This window comes from Phaenicophaeus curvirostris, chromosome 8 (assembly GCF_032191515.1).
Source record: "Phaenicophaeus curvirostris isolate KB17595 chromosome 8, BPBGC_Pcur_1.0, whole genome shotgun sequence".
NCBI classification, from domain to species: domain Eukaryota; kingdom Metazoa; phylum Chordata; class Aves; order Cuculiformes; family Cuculidae; genus Phaenicophaeus; species Phaenicophaeus curvirostris.
Genome location: NC_091399.1, coordinates 5520209 through 5546776, shown reverse-complemented (window position 1 = coordinate 5546776; position 26568 = coordinate 5520209). Strand labels below are relative to the sequence as shown.

The window sequence follows — 26568 nt, the reverse complement described above, 5'->3', positions numbered from 1 at the left end:
AGAAAATTTTAGAAAGAGCAGCAAATTGGGTATGTTGTGAACATGTTAAAAGGCAGACTATTATTTTTGTTATTGTGTGATGTAGGCTGCTGTGCACGGGGCATCTGTCTGGGGGTGATATGTACCACAGCTAGCTGAAGCATAAGATTTTAATGTGAGCAAAGGTTAATGCAGCATAGGCCCATCTGCATTTGAAAATGGTGATGTTCTGAAGCTTTTGAGACCTCCAAAGCCTATAGTTTTGTATGTTTGTCATCTTTTTACAAGTAATATAAAGTAATATACACGTAATATAAAGTTATCTGATATGAAACAAACTCAATTCCACTCATTTTTTCCATTGTAACTCCCTAATCCAAGTGTTCCATCACACAAAATACCCCAGTATTAAGAATTACTGTTTAATCTAAAATATGCATGAGGTCTTTCTCTCCATAGTCTGAATGTTATTCTTTGGTTGATGAGCTCTCTGGAGAGATTCTTCATGGTCAGCTTTAAGACCTTCTTGTGGGAGCCCAGAGGAGCCTGAGCTGTGGAGGAGCTCTCAGCGGACACCTTGGCTGCTTGGGATCAGACACCGCAAGTGCCGGACTGTTATCTGTGAGTTGCTCCTCATCAGAGCTTCACCAGTCTCAGATTTATCCTTGTGTTTTGTAAGACAGACTGTCACAGAGCAAGTTCTTTATCAGGCCCATTTCTGAAAATAAAGTGTGTTCCTGGTGTAACTGAATGACTCTGCGTTTGTCCTGCTCCAGGGACTAAAACCTCAGTCTGCTCGGGGGGGTTATTTCCCTTTAATTCTCTGGAATTTAGATGCACTTAGTAATTAAAAAACATGAACTTCTGGCAAGAGAATCTGCTGTGAGGATCTGGGTCTTGCTTGGTGTTCTTCCCTTGTAGAAGTGGATGTGTGTGTAGGAAATGGGACAAATGGGTGTCATTTCCCATGTAAAAACTGTCTAGAAGCTGGATATAGCCTGAAGCTGGTTTTTTTCAGTTGCTTAGTTATAATGCCTTCTCTTTTTTGTCTGCAGTCTCAAAGCGTTTCCTCCTGATCATGAGGATATTACGACAATTCCCATTAGTAATAGGATTTTTAAAACTTTCCCTTCCCTTGCATCTTGTTCAGAGGGTAGTAGATGTACTGAATTGAACATGTGTTTTTATTCTACTTGCACCCGCATTCTTGATGTAGGTTACCAAAAGGTGGAAGATAACTGCCACTGCTTAATTAATCATTTTTTAAAACCTCCCTTCTTGGGAACTTCAAATGCCTAATTTAAACACCTGACTTTTTAGAGTAATAAGCATTCTTTACTATTTTCATTAGGCAAAAGATAGTTCTCATTAACTTTAATTGTTGCTAAATGAGGCAAAGTTCAGGTACAAAGAGTTGGCCTTGTCCTCCAACTCCTCATTCATTTCCTCGGACAATCTCCTACAGGAAAGGAACCAAAGGTTTACAGGGAGAAAACTATGTAACCATGCAAATAAACTTTAATTTCTTCTTTACCTTTTCATAGCATGTGGATTTGCAACCTCAACAGCATTTTTAAACATCGTTATCTCATTGCAGAAGTTCCATCATACCATGTCATACTGACAGAGACCAAGGGAGTGCTTTAAATGTGCAGGTCCACCAGATCAGCTCTGCTGTTGAGCTATGATGTGTGTGCGTTTAGGACTGCCCTGAGTACATGCAAGCAAAACCAGAAATGTTTATTTGCTCTGGAGGGATGATATGCTTATCGTCTGGTCATAGGCAATAGTTAGATAATACCACTATTTGGAAATAGCTAAACTTTTTTGTCAAAAAAATTTAAAAATTGTCAAGATTTGCAGAGTTGTGTTTTCAGGAAGATCTTACAATAAATAACATGGGCAACTATCTATTTTTGGATGCAGGATATTAAAAATTACGTTGTAAGAGCACTATATATACCATGAAATCCACTGGGGACTTTGCTGTAACCAGTCTGCTAAAATACTAAGTTGCTAAAATACTGGTGGTATGTTTTAAACTCTGATATGGTTGAATAAACAAGAACCTGAAAGCATGTTTTCTACTATATTTGTAAAATGTATGTACACAGGCATTCATATATGTAGGGAAGGATCATGCCTCAAACCGTAACAGACTAAAAAATTTATAAAACATCAAAAGTGATGTTGAGAATTTTCAGATTTTCCCTAGGGAATGATTCTGTAGTGATTTTTAAGGATGTTACTATGGAAAATCTATACAGCTCAGGGGATGCTGTGAGAGGTGTAGACATTTTCAAAGTAGTCTTAATGGCCAAACAACATCTTGAAGCCAAAATGCCTTTATAGCAAAAATACAATCATCCTCATCAATCTGTTTTAACTCATGTACTGTACAGACCATGAGCCAGGACTGGTGAGGCTTTGTAAGTCTGGATTAAATGCAATTTTCTGGGGGGACGGGTAGGGTAGTTACTGAAGGCTGAGAATCAGAGCAGTGCGGGAATGCAGCACCGGTCTAATTAGATTTCATGCTGTTGCAGCCTTTATTTTGAAAACGATTGTTTAGGGATTGGCAAAAAAAACCCAGCAAACTTTAATAAAATTGAGATTTTCTAGGGCAATTCTCTTAAGGAGTATTCATACTTTACCAGAAAAACATTCAGAGATCATTAAAAAGTATTTTAAGAGCTTAGACACAACTTGGGAAGGGCAGTACTTCCTAAGTGTCTACTCTCTGGGTTTCTTGAAAGCCTGACTCATTCTCTTTTTATCAAAGAGAGAATATGGACTAAAACAAGATATATGCTTTGGAAGGGACTGTGAGAAAGATTTTGTTTTATCAAATGGTGTCAATACAGAATTTGACTATGTAATTTTTTTTGTTTCTACATATAGCTATTGATGTGGGTGTTTCTAAGAAAGTGTTTTGATCAATAGTCATCTTCACTAGAACAGGTTTGAAAGTACAAAGCACTTCCATTTTATTAACAGTATTTGATCCATGACTAACTGCTTTTATCCTTTGAAGCTGTGTTTCTGTAAATGTATCTTTATGGCTTTAATGAGCTTTTTTAAAGTCTAAAGCTAACCCTGTAGCTGAATGAACAAACTCATCAAGAACTAGGCAATTAGTTTAGTTCAATGGTTCAATTTTCTTTTTTGTTTTTATTTTAAGGTTTTTAATTATTACTACAGCATCTCCAAAATATGAGGTACTCCACAGAGAAAATGAGAGGTCATTAATTCAGGTAAGTTCACATCAGGCTCTGATCTGGCATGTACCCAGTGGTCAGTTTGCACGGAAATCTCAGCTGTATGAAAGCTTAATTTCAGTGATTGTGAAAATTTACAAACAGACTGTAGGGGCTGTAATGAGATGAATTGTGTTAAGGTGAATCTTTTACCTGAGGTTTTGAAAAATAGGAAACTGTTTTAGGGTGGAGACTCCTAAAACACCTACTGTTTTTTAACATAATTGTGTGAGATGTCTGTGTTTCTGTAACCACTGCATGGTCATGTGGGATTCTTTATTTTTCTTCGCTTTGCTTCCTTAATATTGTTAAACTTCTGCTGATGTTATCAACTAACTGCCTCTTACCATCTTTCAACTAGATACTGAAAAGAAACTAAAGCTTGGAAATTACCCTTAGCAAAATATTTAGAAAAACTGTGGCCATGGAAGAGGGAGGAATTTTGTCCTGCTGCTCCCATCATAGAGTTGATTCTCAGTACAGCAGTACAAAGGAAGGCTGAATTAAGAAAGAGATTATAAAATAATTGATCCTAAAAGCTGTACTGAAAACTAAGATAAAATGATCCTGTATCTGGGAACTGGTTGTATGTTAGCTTCATGTGTATCTGTACCCAGTAAAAAGTGATGCAAACCCAACCTAATTGCAAAAGCAGCGTTACAGCAGGTTGATTTGCCCCTAAACGTGACAGTGTGTTCCCCTAACTGAAAAACTTAGAAACTCCTCCATTCCACATGTCCTGTCATATCATGACATATACTGACAGCTGTATGGTTTTGCAGCGTACATAAATGTTAATATGTTTTGTTAAAACGTGTTCTACCTGTTACTATGTGCTATGTATTTCACCCAAAACACTTTTTTTTCTGCTTATATTTCATACGGAAAAGCTTTTCCTGAATTGCCTAGAGCATACCAAGGGGCATGGTACAAGCCAGAGTGCATACACTTACAGCTGCCCTAAATACTGCCCTCCCTAACAGAGGAAAAAATCATTCTTCATTGCTGTTGTTCCGGCTGTGTTAGTCCTGGAAGATTTTGGTTCAATTAGGGACGCACAGCAGGGTTAATTAGAGTAACATCGTTTGTGAATTAAGAGAACAGGCTGTAGCAGCCCAGTGCTACATAACAGTAATTAGTTTCCAGCCGTCCTAAGAGTACGTTTCTTTTTAAAAGATATTTTAAATCATATTTAGTTGGGGTTTATAATTTCGTATGAAAAGACCTACCTCGCCCTGCTCCCCAAAACATTATGTTTAAAAAAATTAGAGGAAAACTTCCAGTGACCTATTGCACTGTTTTAACATTACTGTTCCTAGCAAAGGCTGCTTGTCTTGGCAGTCATTCATAATTTTGATATCCTTCCAAAGGAAGATAAGGCACCATCCTCTTTGAATTGGTCCAAAAGAATAAAAATTCAATGGCTATGCTAATCCTTGCCAATAACTTTCTGAACTTATTGCAAATAAAGAACTTGTGATGCCTGATTAGTGGCAAGATTTACAGGGCTCATATGAAGAAAAGCTCGTGAATGTTTGTGTGGTGAAATCACTCCGGTCACATATTTTTCTGTAGAGAAACAAATAAAGAAAATATTAGTGTCCTTCAGTTGCCTTATTTTTTTGCAAATGAGTAGTTGTTAGCAACAACAACATGCTTTACTACATGACAATGCTGGGTGGACATTTATAAAAATATGACTAGAATGTAAACTCAAAAAAATCTATAATAATATGATAAGGAATAGAATGTATTGCATTAGAAAAAAAGGTTAGTCAGGATGCTGCAAACAATTGTGTTTCTGCACTTGGGAGATGATTTCTATGTTCTGCTGGTGAACGCACGACAGTTTTGTCAAAATCAAAACAAGGTATGAGTGAATTATTATTTTTTTGTAGCTTAAAGTGGTTTTCAACCATTTGAGAAAGAAAGCAAAAATTGAGACTGAGTTACTTATTTGCTTGTATATGGAATTTATGTGCTCTGTAGACAATATGGTACTTCTGAAGAATGACATAATTCAACTTGCAGACACGTTGGTTCAATATTTGAGTTGTCTAGAAGGATTTCAATAGAACTTGGAATTATTTTTTCTCCCTTTAATACTACAGTTAGGTCTTTAAATTTCCTGTGTAGTTCATTCATAGAGATTGCTTTCCACCCCAGTTTGAATAGCAGCACACAATTCTACCGAGCTTGTTAAAGTTGATAAATGAACTTTAATTGCAATAAACCTGAGATAATTTCAATGATAAATTCCTTGTCTTATGGAGAATGGGACAAAGTTAATTTTTGAAATGAGATGAGTTTCTCTTTTTGGTATGAAGTTTCTTAATACCAAAAAAATAAATGCAGATATAGCACTCCTTATGTAATTTTTATAGCTTTGCTGTAAGGTAGCTTATATGAGATATTTTCAGTAATGATCTGCAGTATGTACTTAAATTGATAAGTAAAGACTTATTCTAAAATAATTTCTAATATATGGAGAAACAGATTTGTGGCTTCTCTTTTGCATGTAATTATGTAGGATATATGTCAGACGTTAATAACTTACTATATTAATATATATGCATATTTCACACAACACAGAACATTTTTGTAATATTAGTATAGGCTATCAAGTTTTGTGTTGTAAGGAGTTTTAAACTGTAACTGGGAAGGGATGTCCTTTCAAAGGCATGTAACAGGATGGGGTTAAACTGCAGATATAAACACCTAAATGTAGGATATCAGTAGGTGTCCATGTGTCAACTTGCACAATTACTGAAGTTCAGTAAAACTGTTCTAAGTCCTATAGCCAGGTGGAATGTATGAAAAATAAAAATAAATGTCAGGTTTTGCATGGCAATGATTTTAACTTCTAGACCATCGTTAACTTGAGATGCCCTTTTTTTAAAACTTATTTTTTCTTCTGCTTTCTATGACTTATTTTGATTAAACATCAAATATTAAGCTCAGAGCCTAAATACAAACAATTCCAGTGTTGTAAATATCACGGTATGGATGAAATAAGGAAGATTACTTTTCTTATCTGAAGAATAGCAAGCATTTTGCTTTGATAAGCGAGAACTCCTCTCATTTCCAGTCAGATGCTTTGCATTTCCTTGAATTAAGTAGGTTTTGATTTCAGTTAATGATACTGTCTGATTTTCTGATACGTTTTAGTTGGAAACTTTCAGGAAGTTTCTTGCTGTTTTTAGAGATAAAATGCTGGAAAGGTATACACATTTGTATGCTTTGTAGATACTGTTTATTCTGCATGGATTTTGACTTACTAGACTATGTTTTTTCACTGTTGAAAGAATAGTATTTGCAGTAAAGCAAGCCGAGCTAAAGAAGGAAGTCATACCTCAAGTGAGGGAACATAATATTCTGCACAAATCAGGAAATTATTTAAAGAACTGCACGATGAACTTGGCCTGCTATGTGCTGAAGCACCCGCTGAAGCACCCGCTGGTGACTCTCGCTCTAAGTTAGACAGTGGACAAACAGTAAATGCTGCTGATGTGGCAGACAATCTGTTCCCCAAGTGGATTTTGCACTTCTGGCCTGAAAATGATGGGTCTCTGTCCAGGTGGCCAACTTTGTCAGGGCAATAAATCGGTGCTATTTCTTCTCTGCCCCAGAGGAAGTGTGGAGGAGGGAAGATGGTCTTCCTTCCAAAGGATATTTGCCTTTGCCATAGTGATAGAAAAAGCTGATGAATAAATCAACCAGAAAAACAAAACAGAAGGGTCAGAAAACTTATGGCAAAGGAAAAAACAAAGAGAATATTGTATATGTCAGGACTCTGGTTGCCATTTTGTAAACAAACTTCTTCCTATTTTTGTATATTTTACTTGGATATCCTGTTTCTTCACCCCTTGTGTGACAGAGGGGTTTTGAGAAGGATTGAACTGCAGAAAGGTTTCATCTATAGTGTGTCTGGAGAAGGTGGAGATTTTCCTGTTAAAATTGAGGAATGTTTGTAGAGTGATAATACATGTTACTAAAATGGTAAAAGCCAATTTTCTTCCAAGAGAAGAATGGAAAGAAGCAAGTCAGAAAACAAAGTAATTTTGACTGTGTGTATTAGAGATTTAGTATTTCATATGTTTCCTTTTTATTTTTAAATCAGTTTTGACACCTATTTTCAAGTTCTTTTGCAAAGCCAAATTTCAGTCTTTAGGTAAAGATGTTTAGCCTTTGTGATAAAATTTGCAAACTTTTGTACTATGGCAAAGAAAACCTTCTAAACTGCAGCTGTGCTTTGTGCTTGAGCTCTGGTCCAAGTGGCCCATCATAGCAGGAGGTCGCCTATTAAAGTACTTAAGAATCTTATTCCTCGTGACTTCAGTCACATGCGTCCTTGGTAGAAAAGTAGCTCTTTAATCTTTCAGACATTCCAGTATTTAGTGGTAGCAAATGTAATACTTTCAATGTTAAGAAATCAGTTAGTAAGTCATTATACAGTTGAAGGGGACAATGTCTTGTAGTATCTTTAGAAGATTCTCTATTTGAGTCTATTAGGCCCAAATCATAGAATTATAGAATCACCAAGTTGGAAGAGACCCACCGGATCATCGAGTCCAACCATTCCTATCAATCACTAAACCATGTCCCTCAGTGCCTTGTCCACCCGTCCCTTAAACACCTCCAGGGAAGGTGAATCAACCACCTCCCTGGGCAGCCTGTGCCAGTGCCCAATGACCCTTTCTGTAAAAAATTATTTCCTAATGTTCAGCCTGAACCTCCCCTGGCAGAGCTTGAGGCCATTCCCTCTTGTCCTGTCCCCTGTCACCTGGGAGAAGAGGCCAGCTCCCTCCTCTCTACAACCTCCTTTCAGGTAGTTGTAGAGAGCAATGAGGTCTCCCCTCAGCCTCCTCTTCTCCAGGCTAAACACCCCCAGCTCTCTCAGCCGTTCCTCATAAGGCCTGTTCTCCAGCCCCCTGCCCAGCTTTGTTGTTCTTCTCTGGACTCACTCCAGAGAAGTAAAAAAATTGCGTGCTTAACCTACAGAAAACTTACCTTTAGAAGTGGAAGCTAACAGGTAGATTTGTAGCACCATGTAGCATAAAGTCAGAGAATCTGCTACGTGATAGAGGCAGCCAAAATGCTGCAGTAGGGCCGTGAGGTGGCCTGGGAGCAACGCAAGCGGCAGCAGCTGGCAGACAGCAGAGTCTGTGTGCAAAATTGGGGGGCTCAGAAGAGCTCATTTGGTGGAGTTCAGTGGCATGCTAGATTGAGGAAGGACGGAGATTGTTTCGCACTTGTGTGGAGAAAAAAAGACATTTTGCAGTAATAGCACAGAGAAGAGCTGTATAAAATAGCAGAGTTACTTTCAGAGTGGCAGAACAGAGCAGGTGATTCCTGAGTTCTAAATGAGCTAGTATTGATTAGTACTGTTAATTTCTATTTTCCACACTGCTTAGGATAAGATTTTCAAGGACTAAAAGCTTTAGGAATACAGGTCAGGATACTTGTATTTCTAAATCTCTTAGATGCTTCTCAAATTTCTTTCCATTTGCTTGTGGGATTTTTCTTGCATTATGCTCTCAAACCCATAGACTCAACGCACAGACACCATTGCTCTCTGTGTTCCTGTGTAAGCAACTGCATCACTTGTGCTTACCCCCATCCTCAAGCTTTTATCGTTTCATCTGTGTTGGCCAGTGTCAGAGATGTGATTCTGGTTCAGTAGAATTCTGACTGATCCCCTGCAGCAGATTGTTTATTCTGATAAAAATCTAAGTTGGGTAAACCAAAACTTCAGTGATGTGTCAAAGTTTGGATAATGCTGTCTCCCTCTCTTTGTGAAAACTACACTGATGAGCATTCAAGCAGGATTTTAATTCAGAAATACTGTAAATGGGGAAGGAATGAGATCTGGGGTGCTAGCTACCTCTGGCTTACTTTCCATGATTCTTCCAAAGATTCAGAGGAATGCTGAATTAACCAGAAAAAACTCTCTTTCTCTTACAAAAGGAGACTTATGTCAAAAGTTTTGCTGTAGAGTTGCATTTCTTTTAATATATTATGGAGAAGATCACAAGCAAATAGTTCTAAGTGTAAGGGAGAAAGAGCAGCAGTGGAATTTAGAGATGAAAAGGTTTGGTGTAAGAAGATAAAAAATGTAAGCAACTCCAAACACATATATTTTATAATACATGAAAATAATAGCAGGAGAATTTTAGTATTCTCTATAATATTTTCTTCAATCTGAACTATACGTGGTAGCAACATTTGTCCTTCCATTTGAACTACTTGAGAAGACAAAAGATTTTTCCTAAAAGAACTGAGATACTGAAGACTTAAGACTATTAAATAATGTTTCCAGAAGAGGTTTTTCCTTAATATTCATCCCCTGATTACTATTTTTTTCACTGGTTTTTGCTGTCTTATCTATTTGCATCATTTATTGTGTTTTGTGGAGCAACTGTAAGTGATTACTGAGCAGAAGCTGGGCTTTGACAGCCAAAATTTTACGTTTTAGAGTAAGAAAAACTTACAGTGTTTATTTATTTCATTACTCTCTCAAATAGCCTCTCACTATCTGGATCCTGGAAATTTTAGGAAGAAGTTTGTGGCAGTGTCTGGCATTTATGCATACATTCAGTAGTAAATTTCCTGATTGAGTAGTGGATTTCTCAGAGAAGAGCCTGTGAAGTTCATCTCTGTGCAAAGCACTATTACATTGGCAGGAATGCTAGTTTTCTTTCTTCTTTAACAGCAAGATTTTAAAGCTGTCTTGGGCTCCTGGGCACTTACTGCATATTCACTTGGGAAACGCAAAGCTGCTGTCACTGTTACTGAACGCTTCTGTGTGTTGTAAACCCAGATGTGACAATGCAGGCAACACTCGCTTTCACTCCAGGTTCTTGACATTCCATATACTTAAAAGAGCTCTCTGAATAAAGCAGGCATTTCTCTTTTGAGAGACAGCAAGCAATTACAGCCAAGATAAAACTGGAAGTTCTCTTTCACATATCAAGTTAGGCTCCCATGCAGTTTCACCTTCAGTGACCTTAAAGAGTAGCTATGAAATTGTCATAACCGATATAACTTGGTTATTATGAGATTACCAAGAAATTACATGTGAGTCCTTCCTTGATTTTATGTCCAATTTCTTCTAATTAGATCCTGCCAGGATTTCCAGTTATTCACGATGGTTTGCTTTATCGCTATGTGCCAACAAAGTGCGATTCCAAATCAAGTACAGCAGGTAATCAGTCAAAGCACTGAACTCAGTTGTCTGAGTTTTAGTCATCTAAAAAAAGATTGGAAAGATAAAAGGAATCTTAAATGGTATATTGTATGATACAAATCCTGATGCAAACAAATACCATGGCATGAAGCGCATTCACTAAATTATTACATTTTATAAAGAAGAGGAAGAAAATAAAAGATCAAGGTAAGTTTACGGATAATTCACAAAAATGAAACTAATCTCACAAAGAACGTTATGCAAAATTGTCAACTCATCATTTATTCATCTTTATAATAATCTGCAGCTTTAGTTAAATTAATGGTCCTTTTCAACTCTACTGTCCAATCCTTTTGATAACTTAGAAAGCAGAGTTGTCACTTGTATTAAAATAGTAATATAATGACACCGTAGGCACTAGTACATAGTGCAGATTAATTTATTAATTCAGAATAATTTAGTAATTGCTTTCCCCCTGGGTAGTTAGAGATTTTTGAACGCACTGCTGACTTTTCAGACTTGTGACATATTTCTGTTCATTCTCGTGATCATCTTGTACTATAGGCTACACCTGAAAATTTGGCTTCCTTTTCAGTAAATGTGAAAACATTCTAGTAATCTTTTAAAATAAATTTTATGTCTTAATTTTCCAATTAATAAATTGCATATAAAATAAAAAGTAAACATTCTAATTAATAAATATAACATGCAGGATAAAGGGAAACAATTTTTCTTAAATTGTCTGAGATCCTAAATTGGTAATTGGATGTATTTGCTATGTACAAATCCATTTTCTGAAGCCATAAGCTAGAGCAGGATCCATATGCTGATTTTAAAGGTATTGTAGAACGAACCTCCCTTCAATGCCACAAAATTCAATACAGTCATGGCACAAGACACCTGACAGTGCAAGAAAAGCAAAGTCAGCAGGTGGATCATTGCACCATAGCAGATTAATCAGTGTAATGAAATGTAATAATAAATCTTTCAAATGCTAATAATTTTATATCAAACACTTCGGATCAATATTACAGAATTACTAGAGGGTATTTCTTTTCCGTGTAAGATAATTGTATTGTGTTTGTTCAAATAATCTTGGAAAATGAGCGTGAGATGATTTGCTCAAAATCTTAATGAATTCACCCTTGAATATGCCCCTGGAAAGTCATGTGCCTTGGTCCTGATGGTCTTGCATATTCCAAGTCACCAAATACCAAAAGATATTGCAGATGTAAGACTAATCTCAAGCTCTTGACCCTACCAGAACATAACTGGATTTAGTCCTTGATCCACCACATACAGAACATTGAGATATCTTCCTTGTCTTTTAGAAACTGTGGACTGCACAGAAATATTTTGTTTCCAAAGTTCCAAGTGAAACCCCAGCAGTAGCTGCATGGTCATCTGACCCCGTCAGCAGTGATTTCATTCAGCAAGGGGAGAACTTTGGCCAGAAAACCGTAGAGGTAGAGCATTTGCCTGGAGCAGAGCTGTTGGAAGACAGGTGCTAATATCTGTTCTTTGTGGTGTGGAGCTTACTTTAGTCAGCAGTTAAGTCAATAAAGGCAAAATTTATCCAACCAAAAGGGTCATTAAAACATCTGTTCCTTATGAATTGGTATTGAATTGGTATTCACATGTAATTCTGGGAAATGTCAGGCTCTTTGGCTACGAAGCATGTGAATGTTGAAAGTCAGGCATTTCACATGCTAATTCAGCACAGACATTTCTCCTGCCTGACAGCAATTTCAAACACGCGTCACATTTTTCAAGTTGCTTCTTATCACTAGAGAGTAACATGGTCTGCGATAGAGAGTGACACAACGATGCAAGTCATTCTTGCTTGGTTGTCTCTATCAGACAACAAGGATAGGGGCTTTGATGCCTAGCCAAGTAATTGTCTTGAAAGGGGAAATAAATCCCAGCAACTTGCATCTTTCTTACCCTTGCTTGTCTAGAAAAACTCAGCTGCCCATAGTTTTTATCACTTAGCTACTCCTACTTTAGCATATTCCTACCATGAAAGTGTTAACAGAGCAAGTAGTTAAGATGATCCTTAACTCTGTGGGGAGAAAATGAAAGAGGGAAACAGTCTAAGAAACGAGCAGCATGTTGTTGGTTTAGGGTAGAGCATGGTCAGGAGCTAAAGGAAACGTACCAGGTCCATAACAGACTTGCAGCTGGCTTTAAGTGTCACTTGGTTTATTGGTACATGGACACACACACAAACACATATATTTTGCCACTACAAAGTGCTTTCTTTTGGATACTTGTCATTTTGGCTTGATGGAAGTGAAAATCAGTTCATTCCTTCTCCTTTCTATTTGGAGTGTCATTTCCTTTAGAATTTTCATTGCAATTCCAGAGAGGGAAAAGTGATAATATCTAGAGGAAAGAAAGATTTCCTTATGTGTCTTTAAAAAAAAAAAAATTAACAATTGAGCAATCCCCTATGGAAGATTTAAAATTTTGATTCTTGAATCCTGCTGTGTTAGGTAATTTAATTCCTTTCTGATGTCTATGTAATATCTCTACTTGTTGGTGAGCCAGTCCACTGTGGGACTGTAAAGCTAACATTTATATAACACAGCGCAGCAAAAATAGCATCTATGCAGCTGAACGCAGCTCTTCAGAATATGAACCATTGTAAGAGAACAAAGAATATAGTCTATGTTAGACATGTTGAAGGATAATCAATTAGTAGCCATGCAGTAGTCAGTAGCCTGTCTAGGAGAATCCAGGTTCTCCATTTGTTCTAGCTGGAGTGGTCCATTACAGACCTTGCTCTCACCATTCCCCTTTGTCTTTCTGGGTCCATAGGGACATACATGTACCTCATGACTGAAGAGCAGGAAGGAAATGGGAAATAGGGGTGTGACCAATCTCTATTTTCCCATAGTCATGGTTCTACAAGTGTCTTGGAGAGCAGCTGCTGGTGAGTAATAACAAAATTTGGTTGAAAAATTCTCCACTGTTTTCTTGGGTAACTTCATTAGATCATGTGAAATGCTGGCCTTGATGAGGTGCACCACGCTGTTCAGTGGTATTGGAATTTCATGTACAGTGTTGGGACAATTAGGTGACTTGGTCATATTCCTTGTTAGATGTTTTTATCTGACTTTATCCTGCAACGTCCCAGGTCCTAGCCAGCATCTGCACTTTGACCCAAATCCCACTTTATTTTTTTCCTCTGACCATTTTGAATGACTTTTGTCTGAAGAATTCTAATTCCAGTGAGAACAACTGACTCTAGCATGCCTCAGTGTATTTGTCTCAAAATAAAAGTAGATCTGAGCTCTCACTTCAAAATTCCCAAATAGGGCTCATATTTGAATTTGGCTTTTGTTATACATAGGAGAATATTTCAAAAGGAAAGTTTTTTTTACACATGTCACTATGAAGACAATAGAAGTTCAGCTACCCAAACAAATAAAGTTTGACTTACAGCACAGCACTTGGCACTCTGAGTATGAGACCTATTCAATGTCACTTTTTGATCCAGCATCACTAAAATCATACTTTTGGGTTTTTTAGAAATCAGATTTGGAATTTCCATAGCTTGGTTTTTGCCAGCAACAGGAGAATAAGATAAAAAGCAAGGACTTTTTTCCTCTAGTGGCCTTTATTTGTTTTTTAGATGAGCTTCTTTTTCCTTCTGTGAGGTAAAATAGACAATACCTCTGAATAGATGAAAAAAAAAGAAATCAGGTATTTTGTAGTCTGTGGAAGTTATTGTACTTCTGTTATTTTATCTGGCATCTTTTGAGGATTCTGGGTGCCTTCAGACTAACCAAACAGGGAGTGTCATACCTGGGGAGGTAATGCCTGGGAAAGGTAATGAAGTAAGTAGATACATATATTTTTATATACAGTATTTCAGAAATCCCAGAAAAGGGAAAGAAGCAGATGATAAAACTTTCTTAGGTTGTTTCTTTTTCAGTTTTTTTCAATAGATGACGAGTTAGATGTGGAGTACAATTGCAAGGTGTGATGTGGATTACAGGGTAATGCGTTGGTGTTCTTTTTGTAGCTAGGAACAAAGTTACAATTCCTGAAACAGACACAACCCTTTAAATAGATCTGCATGTAGATCTCATCCTTCCCATCTCGAGATGAAAATTATAGGGAGTCAGTGATGCTCTCCTCCCCCTCTTGGGGGCTATACAGAGGTTGTATTATTGTCGGGTGATGAGGAAGAAGGTGGAGGGAATAAGGGAAAGCGAAGGGTCAGGGAAGCTCTGGGAACCAAAAAGCCAGTAGGCACTGAGGAAGGAAAGACAGTGCATAACCCACGTAGCAGGCTATTGAGGTTCCCAAGAACTGAAAATGTTGAGGCTGGCAGATCATTATCTGCTATTTAAGCCATGTAGTCAGCAGTATTCATACACGTCCTCCAGGTTCGTGATTTTTCAGTTACTTGATCAAGATGTGATTGTATTAAAGGTGTTCCCTTGGATGTGGTGCCTGAAGGGCATTCCTTCTTTGTTGATGCAGGTATGTTTTCCCTCTGAGAATATTTCTCATTTGTGTTGCAGCACATTCCTCTTGCTTTTATTCTTTAGGCACAATCATACTGTGAAGGTACCAGACACACTTTGCATAGGGTGAAAGCTCTTAAGCCCAGCTGCTTCCATAAAATGTCAAAAACTCTGTAAGATGCTTTATTATACTCCCTGTCCAGCGTTCATCCCAGGAGATCTTTCATTTTATAGATGTGGGCTGCAGTTTGAATGGGGACCTAAGTATGAACTTGCTGTAATACATCTCTGATCTGAGGCTGAAGAATTGAGTCAGACTTAGCTGCATCTTCTCACCTGAATGCCATGTCTTCCACAGAAATCCTTGGTAATAAACATATTGTATATGTTTCTGTGTTAGGGCTTTGTATAAAAGTTATTATTCCAGCAGTGAGTACTTTTTTGAGCAGAAATGGTGGCTCTAGATGCAGATATTGGGATGAAATGCTATGAAGAATTTTAGTGCTGACAAAGGAAACAGAATGTTGAATTAGATGAGTTTCCTTCCACCTCTTTTTTTAAATCTTCCCTGCCAAAAGAGAAGGATAAGCTCTCTTCTCCATAGCTCTTTGGCCATAAACCACAAAATCAATGGTGAAGATTTTGAGACCAAATTTTGCATGAGGACTAGCTTTTCAGCTCCCCTCTAGTAGTCCCCATGAGACAGCACAGTACATGAAAAATGCAGGAGGAGGGTTGGAAATGTTGAATAACTAACATGTTGCCCATTGTGCATTTAGTTCAAGTGATTCAGGCAGGTAATGAGAATTTGTGACCTCTTTTGTCTACAGGTAATAAATTGAGGCTCATTGTATAGGTATTTAGAAGGGTTGCAGAAGTATGAGTTAAAGCAAATGCTTAGCACAGTTCTGAAATTATTTTCTGTTCTTACACTTCAGAGAAGTCCAAAGAAAGTTTCAGTTTCCCAAAGGACATTGGTATTTCCTGATGCTAGGCCAAAAATAATATGTTCAGTATTTCCAGACTCCCGTCTAACACACACAATTGTTTTATCTTTGTTTATTCATCAAAGACTGAGAAAAGTCTCTTTTGATTACTACACATATTGGAAAACATATATTTACATCCCAGTGCTTAATTCTTTTAATCTCTTTTGCCTCTAGTAATATTTTTGTAATACTTATTACATTCCAGTCTTCATTACACTCTGCATGTGTCAGAATTTCTTCCAGTTGATCCTGTAATGCTGAATCTAGATGCATACACTGTTTGTATCCCCAGAGTCCTCCTCTGTGCTATTTGAATAAAAAGCTAGATTACCTGAACTCTTAAGGTCAACTGCTGAAACTTGTCAGCTAATCTCTATTTGTTTTCAGACAGAACAGCCAGTTCTGAAAATCAGAAAACCTAATACCCAATTTTCCTATTTGAAGGTTGATGCTGAGGGTAGTAGGAGCAACAGTAAAGCATATGTTCTTTTTTAAATACTTAGAAGGCTCACCTCTGAAGTTGTTAAAGAGCAAGTTTTAAGAAATATTTTAACTTCTTCTCAGATTGATACTTCCTTTTATAATATTTGTTGGCTAACCCTGATCTTATCCATGTTGTCTGAGTTAAACTTGTCTGATCACTTACTATATTAGTCACTCTGGTAAGGATCCAACACCAGTAATGTTAGTGGCAGCTGTCCAGTTTAATTTACTGAGAGCTGGATCAGAGTTATTTCCTATTTTGTTATCTGATGAAAGACTTGATTACAATTTTTTCCAGCATGCGGATATGGCCTCCTATGTTTATATCTTTGTGTCTTCCCAGAAACAGGGAAATTTTGCCTTTTTTCCCCTCAGCCCATGATTACATAAGCAGTCAAAGCAAAAGAGTTTCTTTTCTTGCTTCTCTCTGCTTTGATTAAAAAGCATTTCTTTGCAACTTAGCCACATGACTGCACTTTCGTTGAACAAATCCCTTTTCTGTGAAGTAGAATCATGTTCTGTAGATGTTGTTACCTACTCTGGCTAGATTTTGAATTTCTGGACTTCATATCAGCACTTCCAGAATAGTGTTTTGCTTGCATTTCCTGAGACTTATAAGAATTTATTTTTCTTCCTCCTTCAATAAAAAGAATGACGATGATAATAAAAGTAATATCTTATGGGAGAATTCACTGTCACTTTTTCATTGAATTTCAGCTATAATGACTCAGTTAGGCATTGCTAGGTGCTTCAGGTTTCCCTGTTTTATTGTCTTCTGGATAATTCTTGGGTTGTCATGTTTATTTTTTCATATTTCTGAATATTATAGTTATTAATTATTATTATTTTGAAAACTTACTTTCCGCATGAGGTCACAATTTTATCTTCCTACAATCATTGCTTCCCTTTTATATATGAGTTTATGATAAGTGTATGAAAAGAGCAATTAATCCTTCTTATTTAACCTCATGTGTTTCTGCAGCAGTTTGTGCTGTCTGGCTGTCCTTTGATGAGGATGCAAATAATGTGGGGGCATCTACAGTCAGGGGAAAAGCAGAAAAAAAGTAGTTCCTGAAGAAGACACACTGCCTGTAGGCCAGGGGGAGCCTTATATCCTTTGCTACTGCTCTCATCTGAACCTGGTATTTTGGAGCTTGCATTAGCTTTTTAACCATAAATCTGCTTAACTAAAAAAGCGCTCTGTTGATGTAGTGCCAGCTTTTCAGCAATTAAATTTCTTTAGCGTTTACAGCATTATTACTTCAGCCTTTATTTCTCCACGTTATTACTAATTTACTAGGTATTTGAATTTGTGCTACCTATAAAATATACTACATCATGACAACATTTCATAGACATGAAATGACCAAGCTATTACACGCTAAACAATTTGCCAGAGACATTTTTTTAATCTTATATGTTTGGGGTTGAATTTCTTGCTGCATATATATTTAGAGATTCATAACTGACTGATAGGAACTACTCAAGTAGTTGAATAAATAAACAATTGAGATTCAGAAACCTTTATCCATTACTTGCATTCATAGCATTTCCCAATGAAAACTTAAACACAGAAAATATTATTTTACTTTTTTCTTAATGTTGTCACTGTGTTAGCCAGTAACAGCTGTCCTCAGAAATATTCCAAACTGGGTTCATATACCCACTGGAAGCCAAACAGTGAAAATAATCCTAGAGTTGTATCGGCAGCTGCAATACTTCATCCATAAACAGGACATAAGAGATCTGATAGGCGTAGCAGTAAAGGAAGGCATATGAGTAGCATCTGGAAAGAGGGACATTTTGGAGACATTTTTAAAGTGGAATTGGAAAATTAGTTTGTTCAATTCATCTGAACGGGATGAGCCTGATTCAAGCTGCTGAAGTTGGATACGCGGACTTCTGTTATCTGACTTATTTCTTCATTTTTAGGGATCAAAAATACTTAGAAACGTAAGTAACATCCCCTCTTAAACTAGTAGCACAGAGTTTAATGGAAATACTGAGTTAGGTAAAGTTATTTACAAAACTTGGCGGTGTTAGAAGTGTTCCCAAGACTCAGCCCTACAAAGATATTTGAACTGAAAGCAAACTTGAATAAATTTCCATCTGAGATAAGAGCCATTCAATTACTTGGAATTACCCAAGTTCTTTTACTTTATCAGTTGTTTGCAGGATGAGATCTTGACTTGGGCTTTCTGAGTCTGGTAGGCGCTGGATGACAAGCCTTTCCCGTTGTTTTCCGGGCTTCCAAAGCTGCGTTAGAGGGAGCAGCAGAGGGCGCAGCCCGGCTGGAGCATCTCTGCCTCCCGACCCTGGATTTCCCCGTCCAGGGATTCCCCGCTCCGCCTCGGGGAGAGACTTTATAAAGAGCTCGCTGGAGCTGCTCTAATAAACTGCTGCAGAGCAGCGGGATCTCTCAGTGCTTCTTCACAGAAAAGAGAGAGCAAGGCTCTTGAATTTACATTCTTTACCCAGTAACAGCAATTACAAATGTTAAAACAGATGGGAAGAACATGCCAAGCCATGCTAATCATTTTCTGTGTGTTCATGACTGGTAAGTTGGGGTGGTGGTTGCTTTATTAATTCTTAATTTTTCTAATCATAAACTGACGTACAATTTACTGTTTGATCTTTATTTCTATTTATTCCAGTTGCTTTTACGTTTCAATGAATGCAACTGTCAGTTAAGTAATTCTGTCAAAGTGTCAGGAAGATCTTTTCGACATTTACTTTGAGCTTTTCTGTGCTCTGCAATGACACAGTCATTTTCTTATTGAGTTTGCTGAAAGGCAGCCTAGGAGACAACTGCTGTAGATCACTACATGCTTGATTTTCAGTCATCCCTGACGGGATCACTCATGTTTGGTACTGAATGTCCTGTTGGAAGTGATTCTGCAATTTTCTTGCTATCTTATTTACCAGCCCTCCCCTGTAATGTTACAAACTTCTAAAGGCAGATCCACCTGACCAAAAAGTTATGTTGTGTGAATGTGTTTATTTTCACTGACGACGTTGGGTTTGTGCCATTTGAACCACGAGAACTGCCTCAGTCATCTGAGTCTGTATTATCTTTGACAAAACTAATGATATTTATAGGTAATTTTTGGAGGTGTAAACCACTATGTGAGCTTTATTACTTTAACCTCCCCATAACTGTAAAGTAAACTTGCAGACATCTTTTGTCATACTAGGATGTGGGAAGAAATGGGAAAATAAATGTTGAGAATGATGCTGAGTTTATATATATTTTCTCCCTATTGTAGTTCAAGCTTTTGAAATGGAGATTATACCTGCTAACAGAATTGTTGCACAGATTGGAGAAACACTCATACTCACGTGCAATACTACTGGCTGCGCATCACCAAGGTTTTCCTGGAGAACCCAGATGGACAATCCCCTTGGAGGAACAGTGAACAACCATGGGACATACTCTACCTTGACTATGAATCCAGTTAGTGTTGTGAATGCTCATGAATATCTGTGTACTGTCTTCTGTGATGTGAAAGGCAAAAAAGAGAAGAGTACCAAAGTTGAACTGTACTGTAAGTAAAAATGTAAAATCCCCTTTAAGTGGCACAAGTTCGTAGAAATCAGTAAATATTTTTAGATATTGTGGTTGGTATTTAACTGATAATGCTAGGATAGTGAGTCTGCTATGGCTCAACATCTAGTTCCTTGTAAGATTCCTTTATCTGTCTATTCAGGGCTCTTTCTCAGCACCTTTCTATTTAGGTTTTTGCACTGAAGGTAGCATGTATTGGTCTTATTTGTTCTTATTCTTGGTAATACTTGAAAACCAAAACATAGACTCCCCAAAATATTCGTATAGGTGAAGAATGTGGTTGAGGTGGATGTATTTGGAAAACCTGCAAGCACTGAATCAAAGCCTTTGCAGTTGGTAGGGGAATGATTCAGATGTCTGAACCTACCAGCACAGAAAACAGGATACCACCAGTGTATGGGTTGCTTTGGATGCCTGTATTTAGGCAGCTGTATCACTCCCCAAATGCCTTGCTGGATCTTACAAGATAACTTGTGATATTTTAACAATTGTACAAACATGATTCCTGTTAGTGCATGAACTGCTTATAAAAAGCCTGCATGTTTTCATATCAAGATATGTCTTATAATAAAGTTGATGTAACACCATGGTTTGAATGCCTTTAAGTCAAGGTATTTGATAGCGGGATCTTGCTTTTATGTTGACCCTTGAGCTCATCTCTGCTAGACTAAAGAAATGGATTTTATTTTTTTAGCTTTCCCCAGTGATCCTATTATTGAGATCAGCCCATCCTTAGTTGCTGGAGAACCAGTCACTGTCACCTGTAAAATTCCTGATGTGTATCCTTCGGATCACCTGGAAGTACTCATAAAGAAAGAGGAACACGTTCTTCACACAGAAAATTTTTATCATGATGATGTCACAGATACAGAGACCAAAACTGTGATGTATTCATTTAATCCCAAGGCTGAAGATGTTGGGAAAGAGTTCACCTGTGTGGCCAAGTTACCAATTGCAAATATGGACTTTGAACCCAAAGAGAGAGTAACCTCACAGAAACTGAATGCAAATTGTAAGTATTTTTGTTCTAGGGCTTCCATACCAAGTCCTGTTTGGTATGAAGTTTCAAGAAATTATTTTTAAAAGTGTATGCTGTAAGTAATTTATGATCTGCACTTCTTCTCTATATTATTTTTGTAGATAATCTTTTGTATTCAGTTGAATTCTGTTGTATTAAGTATCAGTCACTGAGTCATTAAATACCCACTGTTGTTTCTGACAGAAGTTAGGCAGTGCTTTAGCAACTCACCTCTCATGCTCTTACCTTTGGCTCTGGTGCTCAGTCAGAAATTAAAGACCAGAAGCATGCAGATAAGCAGTCATTTTAAAAATTGCCATTGTATGCTTAGCAGTTCCATGTTTGTTGTCCTAAACAACAGGGAGACAAATCTAAGAGTGAAAAACCCCAATTGTTCACATTTTGTCTTGCTTAGCTTTCAAAGCTCCAGGTTAAATGTTTTATCAAGTCTGGAAAAATTGTTCCGCTAAAATTCACATTAATTTTTTTCTTGGTATTGTGTGAAATGTACCCTCTAGAGAAACTAATGTTATTAAAGATGTGCATGTTATTCTTCATTAACTTACTGACCTTTTGTTCTCTTCCAGTTGGTCCACAAAATACTATCATTACTGCATCTCCAGGCAAGTCGCCAATAGAAGGAGACACTCTAAACCTCACTTGTGTGACTGAGAGCAATCCACCACCACAAATAGTTTGGAGAAAACATCTGGCTGATGACAGCATTCAGCATCTGATAGAAAACAATGTTCTTTCTATTCCCCATGCCCATTTCACTGATTCAGGACTGTACATCTGTGAAGTAATTAATCTAGTAACTAATAAAACAGAGAAAGCAACCATGGACATTGTTGTACAAGGTACAAGCTTGACTGAATTTAATTTGTATTATCTGGTACCCACTGACAGCTGCCTGTTGAGTTGGAGGATGCTGAAATACTGAAAATTAGGAAGTTTGTTACATATTCAGGATTTAGTTTTCAGTTTATTGCTGCTCCTCATGGCTGTGCTTTTCTTTTCTATGCTTAATTTTCAGCTAATTCTCTCTGAACAGCTGTTGTACACGCATACCTCTATATATTTCCTGCAAAGCAACACTCAGAGTGATAAAAGAACCTGATAAAGGGGTGTTGTGGGTCACACTGTTATTTCCTTCAAATGCTAATGTGCGTAGCAATTCCAAAGGGACATCATGGTCTCCTTTGAACTAGTAGTTTTAGGCACTAGTGGCAAATTTAATACTCATTTAGTAGTAAAACTACTTGGTGGTAGTTGTTGTTATTATATTTATTTATTTATTATTACTGCGACTGTTTCAGTAGAGCCAAAAGTCTCAGATGAAACCTGGGACCAAAGCCAAAATGAACAGATCCTTAGGCTGGCAATTCTTACTCTCTTAAACACTCACCATCTTTAGTGCTTTAGCATTGTATAACAGCCTTTTCTTTTTTCTTGCAGGTACTCCAAGCATTGCAGAACTCTCCATTAATCCTTCTGCAACAGTTCGAGAAGGAGAAAATGTTTCCATACAATGTTCTGCTCAGAGTAACCCTCCTCCCAAGATTATTTTAAGAAGAAAACATGACAGTGCAGACATGGGGTCTTACAGTGAGGGGAGAATTCTTCTTCCATCTGTGACATACCTAAATGGAGGAGACTATGAATGTGTCGCAGAAAATAAGTTCGGGAAAAGAAAAAGTGAAATAACACTTAATGTGGAATGTAAGTATCTGTAATCTTTTCCCAGTAATTTACAAATAATTATTAATTCTCCTCTTACTTTTGTGATAAAAGTAACCATCAAATTAAACAAAACCCCGTGAATACAGAAAAAAAAAAAGCAGTCCTCTGCTCTTCCCTCCCCCCTTCAAAGGAGCAATGCTGATGAGCAAAGTGGAGACATGAAGTTTTCCATGTTATGACAGTCTTACCTCAGGATTTAAATAAGCGAGAAACTGACCTACCTTAACATTCTTGGTTAGAAGTGCTTAGCTAGTATGTTTAGGTTATAGAGAGTTTGTGTGGAAGCTTTGATACTGTGTACTTTACTTATTCTGAGAATGAAAAACAAATTGACTTTTGGAATCTGACCACCTTGTATCCACTAGAACATGCTGGATCCATCTCTAAAAAAAAAATTCAGTGATGACTGACTACAGAATTCTTCCTTTCAGATGGCCCAAAGAATACAATGATCTCTGTTATCCCTTCTGCTGCTGTCAAAGAAGGAGAAACTGTGACAATGAAATGCAGTAGTTCTGGTAATCCGGCTCCAGTGATTTCTTGGAAGAAAAAGGCAACCACTGGGGAGTCTGAGGAAATTTCCAAAGACGCAACTTTAACTCTGCAGAATGTAAAAAGTCAAGATCTGGGGCTTTATGAATGTGAAGCTTATAACAAATTTGGCAAAGAAGAAAAAACTGTGAAATTACTTGTTCAAGGTTAGTAGAACAGAATGGAACACAAGAGGGTTTTTTAATGTATTTTAGGATCAGATCTCATTCTGTGAAGGATGAGGGAATCCTATCTTTGATGTTAATGGAGTTAAAAGGTGGCTCTAATGTTGTTAAGTTGTTTAGGAAGCTTTAAACAGGGAAGGGTGAAATCTGCCCTGGTACAGACAGCTTACACAAAGGTCTCATGTCAGTTGAGCTTCCATCACTCCTTCCAATTGGCAAATGTATGCATGAGGCAAAGAAGATATGTAATGCCTATATTTTATTCCAAATATGTCTCAGTGGAGGATCCTGATACCTTCATAGAGAAGATTAAAAGAGAAAGTACATGCTGAAACTTCTCTGTGGAGGGACTGTATTACAGCCTCGTGACTCTAGATCCTGTTCTCACAAGCTTCATCTAAGCTATAGCAAATGCTTGTACATGCAATGATAGCAAAGTTTCATTTTCAGTAGTAAGGAGACTTCTCTGCTTTAGCCCTGCTGCTTCTGTTTATCACATGGCAACAGTGTATTGCTTACAGATCACTTCTGCACTAATCCATCTCCCTTATTCTTTACTATTTTTTGTAGCTGCACCAAAAAATAGGCTTTTAATTTTCCCATCAAGTGCAGTGATACAAGAAGAAAGTGTTACCATCTCTCACACATCTGTGGATGTTACATCTATTCAGAATACTCTATGAAAGGACATAAGTGATGGGATCACAGGCCTTGAAACAGTAGATGGCAAATAGACCATAGACAGGGCTCAGCAAGAGGATGGAAGAACGCAGGAGTGCGTATCATTAATGAACTGGGAGAGTAGTCTCAGCACATAGTACTTTATGTCAGAGGTTACTTAAAATAACTGCAGTACATAGTTAATATTAGGACTTTGTGTAGACAGGATCTTCACTTTTATTCCATTAAGAATGAATTGTCTTTAAAAACACAGAGATGAGTCGCACAGGTTCCTATCACAAGTGGCAGGAGCTTAGTGCTGATGAAAACTTCTGTCCAAAATGGCAGATGCACAAAATAATTGCTGCTTCAAATTTTTTCATAGTTCCACTTCCACCTTTGAAAACAGGATGTAGAATTGTGGAAACTAGTGAAAAAAAGAACTATTCTAGGACTCCTTCCTTTGCCTTTTCTATTATTTTTCTGTTGAAAGAGGACATCAACCTCTGGGTCTGTTGGTCTGTGTCCTTTCATGAACTCAAATGAATAAACAGTGAATTTAAAACAAGAAAAGAAGAAAAGGCTCCATATAATGTAAAAGATACACAGCATACTCCATCAACTGCTAAAATGTTCTTTTTGTCAGCTGCTGTGGACTGTAGCACGTGAAGGGTAACTAGTGAGAGACTAGTGTCTAAAGCTGTGTGCTCAAATATTATAGTGAATCTATTAACTAGATTAGTACTTCATGTATACAAGCTGCTGATATTAGAGATTTTAGTTTGTTTGTTGCTAAATCCTACCCTGCATTTCTTTTTCTTTTCTTTTCAGTTCCCCCCCAAAATATTACTGTTTTAGTATATCCATCAGCAAACGTTAAAGAAGGAGAAAATGTCATTATTACATGTAGTACATACAGTAACCCACCATCACAGATGGTGCTGAAAAAAGTCCATCAGGGGAAAGAAATTATTCTGCCATCAGTGAATGGAACCTTTATACTCTACAATGTCACCAAGAATGATACAGGCAGATATTTGCTTGATGTTTTCAATGAGGTTGGGAACAACATCAAAGTGATTGAGATAGCTGTTGTAGGTAGGTAGATCTATCGCCTAAACTTATTTTGTTCATACTTTCTAGTGAATTTTTTGTCAAGGTGAGCCCAAATAGTTCATGTCTGATCCTTGCACAACCATATGGCAGTTAACATAATCCCTCCCCCCCGTGAGACTAATCCAGACACAGTTCTTTTCACAAAAATATCTAAAAATTGGGTAAAATACGTGATATTCTTCTTGTATTCTTTGTAAACTCCATGGTATTCTTCATTGTAGATTAGGTCAGTGGGTTTGAACTTGCATAGCAAATTCAAGACTGAGATCTTTGCTAGGAATTAAGGTGTGTAATATGAAGTTACTGAGGAGAAAGCATAAGGAAATGTTTTGGAACGTGCTTTTTGCATGAAAACAGAAATTGTGTTCTAAATGAAGGTCATTAATAATATGCTTTTACAGAGATATACATGTATCTGTTTCAATCCATTTTTACATTATTTTTTCTCCTTTTATCTCCATTTTCAGGAAGACTGGAAGAAGCTGATCAAATGATACCGCTGATTATTGCATTCTCCTCTGTAGCAGCAATAGCAGTACCTGTAGTTGCAATTTTGATCTACGTGTCAAGAAAAGCAAAGATAAATGGATCCTACAGTCTTGTAAAAGCACTCAGATTGAAAGTGTGATTGCACGAATATAAGTCTAACTTCATAATAAGCAATGTTATTTATTGTTGTGACTGGTTCTACTTTTTGATGATACATGGTAACAAAAAAGTGACTTAAGAGCACCACCCTGTGATAGCAAATGGATTCTTTTTTTCATGTTTTGATAAGTTTTTCAGTATTTAAATTAAAGCGAAAGCTAGCCTCCCGTCCCAGAAATTGGTAAATCATTTCTGTGTTGAAGCACGCTGAACAGAGAGTTCTTGAAGAAATAGTTTTGTACATAGTGTAAATATGTTCTACTGAATATTGGTTTGTAAAATTGTAGTCTTAATGCAACTGTACAGAGAAATATTGTTAATACAAAAATATAAATCAGCGTTACTGGAGCTGATCAGATGATCATTTTATGTTTTGTATTACTCTACAGAGTGAATGTTTTTAATAGAATTTGTCTGCTTTTGGTAATGTTTGGAATATGTTCTTTTTTCACTGATGTTGCCATAAACCCTTTACCTCCAAGGAAGTCACACAGTCACTGGGCTCTGCATTTTTAATTAATTTAAATTGATTTTAGATCTCAAGACTCATTTGTGAAATATTTAAAATATTATTCAGCAAGTGGCTGGGATTGTAGTCTAATTAGTTTTAGGGCAGCTGAGGTATTTTTGTAGGGCTTAATCATTTTCAAATCAGTGTCAGAATCCTGTTATTTTGTGATGAGCCAAATCAGACCCTTCATTTAGAACGTAAGCTGCCAATAAACAGATA

General features: G+C 37.2%; 1 protein-coding gene across 2 annotated transcripts; it reads left to right on the top strand.

Annotated features, from left to right (window-relative positions):
* The first annotated feature begins 18770 nt into the window (after positions 1–18770).
* On the top strand, positions 18771–26333 carry VCAM1 (vascular cell adhesion molecule 1). 2 transcript variants are annotated; one of them, XM_069862175.1, is made up of 8 exons: positions 18771–18929; positions 19639–19917; positions 20632–20949; positions 21543–21815; positions 22414–22677; positions 23130–23396; positions 24906–25172; positions 25658–26333. In XM_069862175.1, exons 1-8 carry the CDS (start codon positions 18866–18868, stop codon positions 25816–25818), a joined length of 1893 nt encoding a protein of 630 aa, XP_069718276.1. In that variant the 5' UTR covers positions 18771–18865; the 3' UTR covers positions 25819–26333. The 2 variants fall into 2 exon arrangements, with proteins under 2 accessions (XP_069718276.1, XP_069718278.1); XM_069862177.1 differs by lacking the exon at positions 24906–25172.
* Positions 26334–26568: the final 235 nt, after the last annotated feature.